This window comes from Lissotriton helveticus, chromosome 4_1, assembly GCF_964261635.1.
Source record: "Lissotriton helveticus chromosome 4_1, aLisHel1.1, whole genome shotgun sequence".
Classification (NCBI taxonomy): Eukaryota; Metazoa; Chordata; class Amphibia; order Caudata; family Salamandridae; genus Lissotriton; species Lissotriton helveticus.
In genome coordinates, this window is record NC_136063.1 from 829912041 (window position 1) to 829925302 (window position 13262).

At 48.5% G+C, this 13262-nt stretch overlaps 1 protein-coding gene across 1 annotated transcript in view; it reads left to right on the forward strand.

Moving 5' to 3' along the window:
- Window positions 1-13262, forward strand: part of LOC144828071 (adhesion G protein-coupled receptor E1-like) — a 561082-nt gene that overhangs the window by 250386 nt on the left and 297434 nt on the right. The window contains exon 3 of the mRNA XM_078686208.1: window positions 7901-8050. Coding sequence (XP_078542334.1) covers window positions 7969-8050 — 82 coding nt within the window. The 5' untranslated portion in view covers window positions 7901-7968. The remainder of the gene's footprint in view (window positions 1-7900; window positions 8051-13262) is intronic.

Here is a 13262-nt window from a genome sequence, read left to right on the forward strand (position 1 = left end):
GATGACGAAGATGAGTGCTATTACGTATCGTTTGTGAACGAATTGAAGAGGAGACGGAGGCCACAACCAAAATGCGAAATACAGATCGACGGCTCAACAGTGACGGGAGTAATAGACACTGGAGCTACAATCAATGTAATGGGGTGTCAACACTACAATGCCTTGAGACCGAGACCACAACTTGTACCTTCAAAGGCACGCATCCTCACGTATGGAAGCACGAAGCCCCTACCCCTGAAAGGAAAAATGACTGTGCAAGTAAAGGCGGAAGGACAGGAGCTCACGACCACATTTCATGTCATAGACCGAGAGGCAGACCTACTACTAGGAAGCCACACAGCGGAAGACCTCAAGCTGATAGCGTTCGCAAATGTAGTAAAAGCGCTACACACCGAAGAGCTCCTCCAAATGTTCCCATCACTATTCCAGGGCCTGGGCACCATCAAAAGACCGCCAGTCAAATTGCACATCGACAAGGCAATACAGCCAATAGCCCTTCGCCATAGAAGAATTCCATTTCATTTGCGGTCAGCGGTGGAACAAGAGCTGAAGAAACTGGAAGAACAAGGGGTGATTGAAAAAGTAACTGGACCAACCCCATGGGTGTCCCCCATGTTAATCGCCAAGAAACCCTGACAGCCTGAAAAGATCCGGATTTGCATAGACATGAGGATGCCAAACAGGGCAATCAAGAGGGAGAGGCACCTCACGCCTACAGTGGATGACATTTTGACTGACTTGAATGGAGCACAGTGGTTTTCCAAACTTGACCTCAATGCCGGGTATCATCAACTCAAGCTAGCAGAAGAGAGTCGTTACATCACAACGTTCTCCACACATTTGGGACTGAGACGATACAAGAGACTCAACTTCGGGATTACATCAGCGGCAGAGATCTTCCAGAATACAATCAAAGAGATCCTGTCCGGACTGAACGGAGTACTGAACATAAGTGATGATATTCTCATACATGCGAAGACGAGTGAGGAACACCATAGAAGATTAAAGGCGACACTTCGAAGGCTAGCTGAGTTCGGAATTACCCTGCACAAGGAGAAATGCCAATTCTTCAAGCAGTCAATCGAATTCTTTGGATATGTATTCGACTCGGAGGGCGTCAAAGTGGACCCCAGGAAGTCATCAGCGATTAAAAATGCCCCGGCTCCGACAACTGCTTCCGAGGTGAGGAGTTTCATGGGAATGGCACAATACTGTGCCCGATTCATTCCACAACTAGCCACGATTGCCGAGCCACTAAGAAACCTGACAAAGAAAGAAAACGCATGGCGATGGTCACAGGTGGAAGCAGAGGCGTTCGAAAAGATCAAGATAGCACTATTGGACAGTACGACAATGGCATACTTTGACACAGCAAGAGCAACAGAAATTATTGTGGACGCTAGCTCTGTAGGGCTGGGCGCACTTCTCACTCAAGAGTCAGAACCCGGTGTGTGGGTTCCACTGTCGTTTGCAAGCAAAGCCCTCACAGCAACGGAAGCAAGATACTCTCAAATAGAGAGAGAGGCGTTAGCAGTGAAGTGGGCTTGTAATCACTTTCATCTCTACATTGCCGGACAACCATTCAGAATGGTCACCGATCATCAGCCTCTCCTACCATTATTCAGAGGAACCGCTCCACACCCTCCACCCCGGATCGAGAGATGGGCTATTCAAACTCAACACTACCAAATGGAGCTGGTATACCGGCCGGGAGCAAAGAACCCGGCAGACTTTCTGTCGCGTCATCCCACTGAAAAGGAAGAAACTGGGGGTGATCAAGAAACGCAGACGGAAGAATTCATAGATATGGTTTCACAGTTAGCGTGTCCACATGCGTTGTCGGCAGAAGACATTGTAAGTCAATATGAACACGATGCAGCAATGGTCAAAGTTAAGGCATCCCTTGACGCAGGGTCATGGGAGAACTTTTTGCGCAATGTGGCTGACTGGAATGAAGCCGATCGCAATCGGCTGTCCCAGATTTGGAAAGTGCACAACGAGCTAAGTAAAGCAAGCAATGGGCTGATACTGAGAGGGTCACGGATAGTAATCCCAGTGTCTCTTCAAGATCAGGCAACCATGTTGGCCCATGAGGGACACCAAGGGACAAGAAGAATGAAAGCGAGAATGAGGGAAAAGGTGTGGTTTCCATACATGGATGAGAAGGTAGACAGTGTGGTAAAGACCTGCCGGGCATGCCAGTTAACTAGTGCCCCTGATTCCCCAGCCCCAATCATCACAGAGGAGCCCTCACCCTCCCCATGGAGCTGGATCAGTTTGGACTTTGGCAGCTTCCCAGATGGGAGAGTGACAGTAGTAATGGTGGACAGTTACACCAAATATCCAGTAGTGGAGTTGGCAACATCTACCAGTTTCGCAAATGTCCAACCGCTACTTAGCAAGACTTTTGCGCTATTTGGCATTCCCCAGAGAATCAAAACGGACAATGGGCCGCCATTCCAAGGCAGCGAGTTCAAGGAGTTTTTAAAAGAGCTGGGAGTAAAACATCATCGAATCACTCCACAATGGCCCCAGGCAAACGGGGAAGCAGAACGCTTTATGAGGACAGTTAACAAAACAATAAGGATTGCAATGGTGGAAGGCAAAGATCCCGAAATGGCACTGCAACTATTCCTGAGGGAATATAGAAGCACTCCACACAGCACCACCCAAAGATCCCCATGGTCACTGATGTTTGCGGGACCGAGGAGAGATCGACTGCCTATGGCCGACAATTGGAAACCGGCGCCATACACACCTGCTGACACCCAAGAACGAAGGCGGAAGAACAATGAACGAGCAAGTCACAAGAGGAGAGCGCAAGACAAAGAACTAAGTCCAGGAGACATGGCACTGCTGCGAACTAGAAGACCAGGAGGAAAATTCCGTACACCATATGAGACCGAGCCATGGGTCATCAAAACAACTAAAGGCACGGCAGTGACGGCACAGAGAGATGAAGAGGTGGTGACTAGGAATGTGTCCTGGTTTAAGCGTATCCCAGCAAGGCAGGAAAACCGACAAAGCAGTGAAATACAGGACATCGATATGTCAGAGCAAGCAGAGAGCAGCCTCCACACAGAAGAGACGGTGGGCACACCTGAGCCCATGAGAAGAACAGAACCTGAATCACAAACAACCAGAGGAGGTGGGGGACACCATCTAAGACCCAAACCTCGGCCTAATGTGAGGCTAGCTGACTTTGCATGCTGACTAATGAACATTATTTCAGAAGAAGTCAAAGAACCAAGTTGGAATGGGATGTAACGGTCTAGTGTTTCACGGGTCTCAGCCGAGACCCGGAAACACCTACAAACACTGTAGCACCTTCTGGCCAGGCGTGGCCAGAAGCCTTTAAATAAAGGGACCGGAGTCGCTCGTGACTTCCGGTCCGTACCAGAAACTAATGTGTGTGGTCCCCAGTCATTGCGGTGCGTGTACTGTGAGTCCGTGGCCTGAGAGTGTGTAATGCCACGAGTGTGTCCTGCTCCCCTACACTGCCCTAAGTGTTTGAATATATGACTGCATGCACATGCACAAGTGTGTTTGCATGCAGCTCTTTAATGGCAGTTGTGAGCTCACTGTACTAGATTACTAATGGAAATTATGAACTGCACAGTAGCAAAAGGAGCTCTGTGACAGAAGCAGTAACCCACAAATCCCAGCAAGGAAAACTAGAATATGTGGCACTGCAGAGGAGTTTCAAATTCAATAGTCCAGTGTTTTAACCTCTCGGCAACATTTGTTTTGTTTGCGCGCTGACTCTAGGCTTGACCTAAAAAGCTACTACCAGCATTTATTGATTGCCAATGGTGTCAATTTTGAGCCTCCGTAGCTAAATTCAGTGTGCTCATCGTTGGGCGTACCATGTCTCCTCAATTATTTTGTGAGTTGAGAGGTCCAGGATAGACACAGGGGTATGGCAGATGCCTGTCAGACCCTAATTAAGTTTGTACCCTGCAAGTTTACCAGTTTGTGTAGTTCTGCACCTGCTCTTTAGGAATTTACATTTCCAATGGAGATGGCACTTTATTGCCGACAACCTACTAACTAAAAAATTCCCATTTGCAATTAAGAGAAGCAAGGCATTAGGAGATAAACTGATTTAGGCAAGATCACACACTACATCAACTGGGTGAATCAACACTGGAAATTTAAGTCATATGCTCAGTGTATTTAGTTAATGTGGGTTTAAAGGCTCTTTGAAGGCTGGAGGGTGCATCAGTGACATTTCAAACGCTATAATGAGGCCTTCAAAGTCCTGCGAGGAACTGGAATTAACAGAAGCTGCCCTCCAGTGGGGAGAGACAAATATTTGTTCAGGGCTACCTACTCTCCCTATGCGGAGATGAGAATGAAGTTCCTGCCTTCCTGGGGACTGGCCCTTTGATGCTGTTTGTTGCTCCGGCCCTGTAGGGTGCAATGACATTTTGCTGGGAGTGGGGGAGCAAACACATGCATGGCTAAGTACTTTGGACGCTCTTAGGTGTTTGAGGAGCCCTGTGGTTGGCATTTGTGGTTTATTGGAGGAGGTATCAAGACTGTTTGGCTCTCCAGCGTGGAAAGCATGTAATGCATTTTTTGTATTTCAACTCCACCATAGACATTAACGTGTGTTCCATAATTCATAGTGTATTATCTGCCGGACTTCAGGTAGAGTCATGGGAGTGAATGCATATTACGGTGGTGGATTAAACCCAGATCTGTTGACTGGCTGTGAGTGTTTGATTGGTTCAGATGCTCCATCCATCACCACCCCCTTTTGTTCCGTGAATGCATATTACACCTTGAGCCTAGCTTCACACACGGGAGATCAAAATAATTTAGTATGTATTGGTTGCTAAATGATTTTAAACACAAGCTTCTTGTCTGCGTGTGCTTTAAGTGATTTGGCCGCAAGGGGGAGCCGGAGAGGTTTAATGTAAGATTTAATTGAAATGCCGTTACCTAGTACACAAATATCCGCGAAGGAAGCAGGTAATGTAATGCCACCTATCCATGGGCATCGCACAGAGACATCAGATGGCTGGGAAAGAAGGCTGTCCATATCCGCCACCGCTTACGGTAGGTAGTACAGAACATAATGATACACTGTGGGTGTGCGACAGCCCAAGCTCGGAACTGCACAACTGTACTGTAATCAGTGGTGGAAGTGGGAAAAAAAAGTAGTGGAACTGTGGGTGGAGAATCACGGGGCGGAAATAACCGAAAATGGAATCAGTGGGCGGAGTCAGGGGTGTGGCTAGAAATAGCAAAACATACCAATTTTTAGTACGTTTAGCATTTCACTGACCAGTTACAACTTATAACGTTATGTAATTAAAACAATGGATAAACATGTTTATTTGAGGTTTAATTCAGGAAAAAGCAAACACTCATAGGGAATACAGGTTTATGTAAAGCGTGTGAAATATAAGCAGGAACAACATGTTACCTTAATGCTTTTACTCTCATTGTTCAGAAATCCATGATTCTTTTTTGTCTCAAACATTGAGGTCATGAATACAGGGCTCCTCCTGTACACATGTGTTAAGCAGGGCTCAGAAGAGAAAGGGACTCTTCAGGAGAATCTAGACTCATGGAAACCCACAAAGGCTCCTTCATATTCATGTCAGCCAGCTGCTCAATCATAATATAGCAAAAAGAACAACTGGTGGACAGAATGCAGAACAATGTCATACATTCACACCAGTACAGAGATATGGGCCTAAGTCCATCGTTTTTTTGCTCACCATGCCATACAAAACCGGTCCCCCAAAACTAAACTGGCCCCCTACCCTTCCAGTCGCCCTGGGAAATGCCTGCTCCTGCCCTTTCACTGCTCCTGTCCAGTCAGTACTCCTGCTCATGCTCGATCAACACTCCAGCTTCGTCAATTCCCCTGCCCCCTCCCTTCTCCTTTGCCGTCACTGCTCCTGCCCCATTCACTGCTCCTTCCCCGTTCACTGCTCCTGCCCCGTTCACTGCTCCTGCCCTGTTCACTGCTCCTGCCCCGTTCACCGCTCCTGCCCCGTTCACCGGTTCTGCCATGTTCACCGCTCCTGCCCCGTTCAGAGCTCCTGCCCGGTTACCACTCCTGCTCATACCTAATCACCGCTCCTGCCCCATTACTTCTACTGCTTCGTCACTACTCCTGCCCGTCACCCCCCCTGCCCATCACAACACCTGCCTGTCATGTCACCTGCCCATCACTTCTAGTGCCCCATCACTTCTCCTGCCCAGTCACTGCTCCTGCCCAGTCACTGCTCTTGCCCCGTCACTGCTCCTGCCCCGTTCACTGCTCCTGCCCCGTTCACTGCTCCTGCCTCGTTCACTGCTCCTGCCCCGTTCACTGCTCCTCTCCTGTCCTGTTCACTGCTCCTGTCCTGTCCTTTCACTGCTCCCGCCCGGTTATCGCTCTATCTCATGCCCCGTCACCTCTCCTGCCCATCACCTCTCCTGCCCCATCACCTCTCCTGCCCCGTCACCTCTCCTGCCCCGTCACCTCTCCTGCCCCGTCACCTCTCCTGCCCCGTCACTTCTCCTGCCCCGTCACCTCTCCTGCCCAGTTACCTGTCCTGCCCAGTCACCTCTCCTTTCCTGTTGCCTCTCCTGCCCTGTCACTGCTCCTGGCCCGTAACCTTTCCTGCCTTGTCACATTTCCTACCCTGTCACTTTTCCTGCCCTGTCACCGCTCCTGCCCGTTCACTGCTCCTGCCCATTCACTGCTCCTGCCCGTTCACTGCTCCTGCCCGGTCAGTACTCCTGCCTGATTACCGCTCCAGCCCCATCACTGCTCCTGTCCCATCACTTCTCCTGCCCCGTTCACTACTCTTATCCGTTCACTGCCCCTATCCGTTCACTGCTCCTGCCAGTTACCGCTCCTGCCCATGCCTAATCACCTCTCCTGCCCCATCACTTCTCCTGCTCCGTCACCTCTCCTTTCCTGTCACCTCTCCTTTCTCGTCACTGCTCCTGACACATCAACTCTCCTGCCCCGTCACTTCTCCTATCCGTTACTTCTCCTGCCTGCCACTTCTCCTGTCCTGTCACTTCTCCTGCCCTGTCACTTCTCCTGCCCTGTCACTTCTCATGCCCGTTACTTCTCCTGCCCGTTACTTCTCCTGCCCGTTACTTCTCCTGCCCGGTCACCTCTCCTGCCCTAGTACCTCTCCTTTCCTGTCATCTCTTCTGTCCCGTCACTGCTCCTGCCCAGTTCACTCTGTGTACAACATTGACAAATTACACCAGGTGTCAAGTTCCCCACAGTACTCTGTTTGGGGAAAGCTCCTCTGTAATCACCAACTCCGATCTCACTGGCACTTGATATGCTAAAGGCCGAGGGCAGGCGCATTGTCATTCGAAAGGGGATAATCTGCCTCAATCAGAATGACAATGGGCCTGCCCTCGGGCGGTGCGAGCTCAGGGGGGCTGCTGCAGCCTCTGGAGTTCAACAGAGAAGTGCGAGCAGCCCCTGGAAGCTGAATGAAAAAAGTTATCATTTTTAAGTAGGACTATTCTTGCCATCCCGGGATGCTTTTTTGAAAGTAAGAAGTAGGGGAACGGACTGAAATAATTTTTAGAAGTAGGGGCACGCCGTGCCCTTCTGTTCCCGCCCACTTCTACCACTGGTCTTACAACTCTCAGCAAACAGTCCCTTAGCAGTTTGAGGCTTTTGAGGCATCCATCACACTACCAAGGAAGAGGCTGGTCGCAACACACTACTCTGAAATCAGTTTCTTTCAAGAATCAACCCCCAAGACTGCTTTGGTCACCAGCAGACTAGAAGTTGTGTCTTATGGAGCATCCATACTGTGTACTGGAAGCAAACAGTGGCTTAAAGTGAGGCATCATGTTGTTCATTCTCTTGTTTTCCACGAAACCTCAACACTCATTATCTGCTATACATTTCCATTCACAGCAATACCCGTAACTTGCAAAGACGGCACCCTGTGCCCGAACAACTCTGTGTGTAATGAGACGTCGCCTATGATCTACTGTACCTGCAAACCAGGGTTCTCATATTCCGGAGCGGAAACAACCTTCATTGGGAGAAACGGCTGGTGTGACGGTAAGAGTGCTTGGTAGATCTTTTAGAACACGCACATTCACCCATATGGCATTGAGGCACCACAGGACAATCTGATTTTTGTAATTCAAAATACCAGCTCCTGATACAATTCTAAATGCAGAAGAGGAGAACTAACAGAATAAAACTAATTTTAACCTTTCCTAAAAGCAAAGTGGAAGTGAATGGTTTAAAGAACTAGTGGCAGATTATTTCCTAGTTGGTGGCCTTGCAGGCAAAGAGAGTGTCTACCAGACGGGGCTTATTTAATTGTCTATGTTAAGGCTCAGTATGAAGACTGTTCACTGCTCATGCCTAATCACCGCTCCTGCCCCATTACTTCTACTGCTTCGTCACTACTCCTGCCCCATTACTTCTACTGCTTCATCACTACTCCTGCCCTGTCACCTCTCCTGCCCATCACATCACCTACCCGTCACTGCTCCTGCCCCGTTCACTGCTCCTGCCCCGTTCACTGCTCCTGCCCCGTTCACTGCTCCTGCCCCGTTCACTGCTCCTGCCCGTTCACTGCTCCTGGCCCGTTCACTACTCCTGCCCGTCACTGCTCCTGCCACGTTCACTGCTCCTGCCCCGTTCACTGCTCTTCCCCGTTCACTGCTCCTGCCACGTTCACTGCTCCTGCCCCATTCACTGCTCCTGTCTTGTCCCCTGCTCCTGTCCTGCCCGTTCACTGCTTCAGTCCTGCCCCGTTCACTGCTCTTGTCCTGTCCTGTTCACCGCTCCTGTCCTTTCACTGCTCCCGCCCGGTTACCGCTCTATCTCATGCCCCGTCACCTCCCCTGCCCCGTCACCTCCCCTGCCCCGTCACTTCCCCTGCCCGTCACTTCTCCTGCCCATCACTTCTCCTGCCCGTCACTTCTCCTGCCCTGTCACTTCTCCTGCCATGTCACTTCTCCTGCCCTGTCACTTCTCCTGCCCGTTACTTCTCCTGCCCGGTCACCTCTCCTGCCCTAGTACCTCTCCTTTCCTGTCGTCTGTTCTGTCCCGTCACTACTCCTGCCCAGTTCACTCTGTGTACAACATTGACAAATTACACAAGGTGTCAAGTTCCCCACAGTACTCTGTTAGGGGAAAGCTCCTCTGTAATCACCAACTCCGATCTCACTGGCACTTGATATGCTAAAGGCAGAGGGCAGGCGCATTGTCATTCGAAAGGGGATAATCTGCATCAATCAGAATGACAATGAGCCTGCCCTCCAGGGCCGGACTGGGAACCAAAACAGGCCCAGGCAAAGTCCTCGGCCAGCCCCCAGGGGGTTTGGGGGTGCAACCGAGCTCTTTGCCAGGGCCTGTTTTCGGCCGATTTTGTTACAAGGCAGATTTTGCAGCCTTGCTGCAAAAACGGCCGTGTAACAAAAACAGCCCCCAGGGGCCCAAAACCGGCCCCCACCCTTGCAGCCCACCGGGGCATTGCCCGGTGCCCTCAGCGGCCAGTCTGGTCCTGCTGCCCTCGGGCTGTGCAAGCTCAGGGGGGGCTGCTGCAGCCTCGGAGTTCAACAGAGAAGTGCAAGCAACCCCTGGAAGCTGAATGGAAAAAAGTTATTGTTTTTAAGTAGGACTATTCTTGCCATCCCGGGATGCTTTTTTGAGAGTAAGAAGTAGGGGAACGGACTGAAATCATTTTTAGAAGTAGGGGCACACCGTGCCCTTCCGTTCCCGTCCACTGTTACCACTGACTGTAACACAAGGCGTGATGTAACACAAGCTCGAAACTAAACACGTCTACTGTAACAGTGTTAAAACATGGTGAAGCTCACAACTGCACAGTGTACTGCAACACACTGTAGACAGATTGTGCATCTGTTTTGCTCCGCAATTCTACAAGAAACCTGGATGGCAAATGTATCTTGCATTTTCTGTTTTTATGTGGCATCTTTTACGTTGTATATTTATTGTTATTGTAAGCTATATTTAGGGAATGCTACCTTAAGTAATAGTGAGCAGTCTCTCCACATACTACATTAAGTAATGGTCGCATTGCGGGGAGATGTAAAAATAAAGTTATAACAGTGACTCAAAACACGAGCGGTCGTGTTCCGGCAAAAACAAATGTTACAAAAAAGTGTGCTGCGAGTAGGAGACATGGCCTAAAGCGAAATGACCGTTGTAACAGGGCCATTTGCCATGGGCATAGGAAACACACCAAAAGGAGGGATACATGGCACCAATGCACTACACGAAAGAAAGACACCTCGAACGTCACAGGAAGGAAGCTCTGAAAGGCAGTGTGCATGGTCAAACTCCACAGATGGAATACATCAAGCCTCGCAGAGCAGCGCATGTGCGCTGACCCTCAGCTCAACCCAACAAGCACTTACAATGCAATAGGTTTTGCAACTGCGAATTTTGGAGCTATTGGCATTGTAAATGACAATGCCTTTTAAAAAATTAAAAGCCATTGTTATTTACAATCCTAAAAGCAACACCTATTGCATTGCATGGTGCGGTGTCTGTGAAGACGGCGCCACGCTCATTGAAGTAAAAAAAAAAGGAAAAGAAAAGAGTGAGGGGTGTAAACAAAACACATACACTGAATAGTAACACTACATTCTGAGCATATACATAATAGCAGCATACATTGATATTTATTCAAGTAGTTATGGGCTGCAAACCTCGTATAGCACCAAAGCAAATGGCACTAAACACGTATGCATGGCACGGAGTTGGTGGCACTCTCTCGGGGCCCACAATAATTCATGTAGGAAATATGGGTGTTTCAGGGACTCCCTCGCGCATTCTGCAGCCCACCCCCCTCCAGTCATTTTGCTTCACACCACTGCACGCATTGGTTGACGTTACAATTGGCCACTTTCCTAATGCGAGACCTATTGCATTGCAAATGCTTGTTTTTGGAGTGTGGTGGGGAGGGCGTTATCAATGCGGGTCAGCTATGCGCGGTGCTCGGAAATGTCAGAGCGGCAGTTTGACCGCCATTCACAAGAGGATGGATATTTTTGCCAGGCTCGGCCACAGACGTGCCCAATTCGGGAGGGAGGGGACATAGTACAGGGGAATGCAATGCACGAGGACAGTGCGGGGGTAGGTTGTGGGTTTGCATGCGTGGAGGGTGTGGAAGTTCGCAGGGAACGCGGGTGTTGTGGGAGGGTTCAGTGCAGGAGTGGCGCTTGTAAGGGGAGAATGTTTCTTGAGCTGCTGATTGCAGAGGGGGATCAGGAGCGCAGTGTTGTTGAGACAGGCAATGGCGGGCAGTAGCGGGGTCCCAGGGGGAGGCGACAGGCATTTGGCGTGGACCGGTTGACTTGAGGCACTGGGTGTGATTTTCGGATGCAGCGTGGAGCAATGTCTGGTGATTCTGGGCAAAGTGTTTGGACACCTTGGAATAGCATGGACTGAGGAGGAGGGGGGACTTTTTCCGGGTATGACACATGGGGTCTCATGAGGGCAGACACATCCACACTGATTGGAGTTTGGGCAGAGACAGAGGTCTGCCAGGGGCAAGGGGGCACTGGTTTGGGTTGCTGGAGAAGAGGCAGTGATGGGTCTGGTTACAGGTTTAATGGGGGGGGAGGTCGTTCAAAGGAAGGAATGTTACAGATAATGGCTATGGTCCATTGGGCGGTCTCTCACATCTGGTCGTTACGGGGGAGTTGATTTGCTAGGCATGACAGGGTGCGTAGCCCAGAGATAGGGGGTTTGGCGTCATTCCGACAATGGACGGAGTCCGTTGTTTTTACAGACAATATCGGTTTGGTATAGAAGAAAGTGGGGGTAGAATTCTGGGACAAGTGCTAGGCCACAGCATTGGTGCCCTCGGACAGGGCGTATTTGACGTTTTTTCTGGGGAGCACCAGTTTTGCAGTGGCCTTGATTTCACGACTGGGCCGGTCCTGCTCTCGGACTTATTCGTGGGCCCGTGGTAGGCCAACCACTGGTGCGTGCATGCTAGCAAGCGCCTCATCGGCCAATTCATGCCACTTGGTTTGGGTCCGCTGAAATGAAGATCGGGGCGCATACTCTAGAAACCGCACGTGAGGTGTGGCTTGTCCCCTTTGAAAGAAGTGAGGTCGAATTCTGCCTGGGTGTCTGCCCCGCCTTGAGCCACTTAGGAGTTTAAGCGCATGCGCCAATTATGCAGCTATATAAAATCACGAGGGTCTTATAGTTTCTTATATACTTTATGGGACAACTAAGTCAAATGCCTCCGTGTGTGGTTTGTTAGCTATGAACCTCCAAAAAGGTCCCCATCTCGATTTCGATTAGCAAAGGTAGTATTATTATTATTATTTTTTTTAGAAAATAACAGTCAGAAAATAAGGTAGCCCAGCGGACTTAATGCCTTACAGGCTACCATTAAATAACTATAGTTTTGAAAAAAGGGGACCCCTACATAAACTGTAGGCTTGCTATACGTAGGGAGTAAACATCAGTGGGTAAAGAATTTATAGCAAGCATCAATTATATATGCCAAAGTATTCTAAGTATACGAATTCAACAGAGGTAACTGCATATTATGCTTCACAAATAGGTCAGGACTGTCAATTAGTTATAAAAATATATTTATGATTTTATTGATAGTGATAACTCATTTTTTTTTATATAAATTCATATATTTCTTTATCTTTTCAATCATTTCATTTTTTTTTAAATTGAGAACAGCACTGTGTCAATAAATATAAACAGAAAAAAGGAATAATAAATCACATGTATACTTAACCATCGTGACAAAACACACTATCAAATTCATACAAAAATCCAATAGCTTCAGTCAAAAAGATGTTGAAAATATGGTCGATGTATAATTGATGGACGCAATGCAGTAGATGGAAGCTACGCACGGTTCGGCAAAACTACCTTCATCAGGGGACCGACTATTGCAATAAAGCTATGTGAAACATAAGAACAACATAAAAAACAAGGGTTACTACTCTATATTATACACATATGCACCTAGAATACCGGTCAATCATTTAAATCTCCAAATTTGATAAATATTTACATACATAGATATTAACGGCTAATTATACATTCATGGTAAAGAACTCAAATTTGTTATCAATAGTACATTTCTTATCTTACAGCACAGTATGTCCTGATATTCAACTGAGAAATATTTCATCATGATAGATAAATAACTTTATATTCTCGCAAACCTATACAAATACATTTCCTAGTGTTAATATAAACATCTCATAATTTCATACATCATTATAAGTTAATACTTCCTCTAGTACAG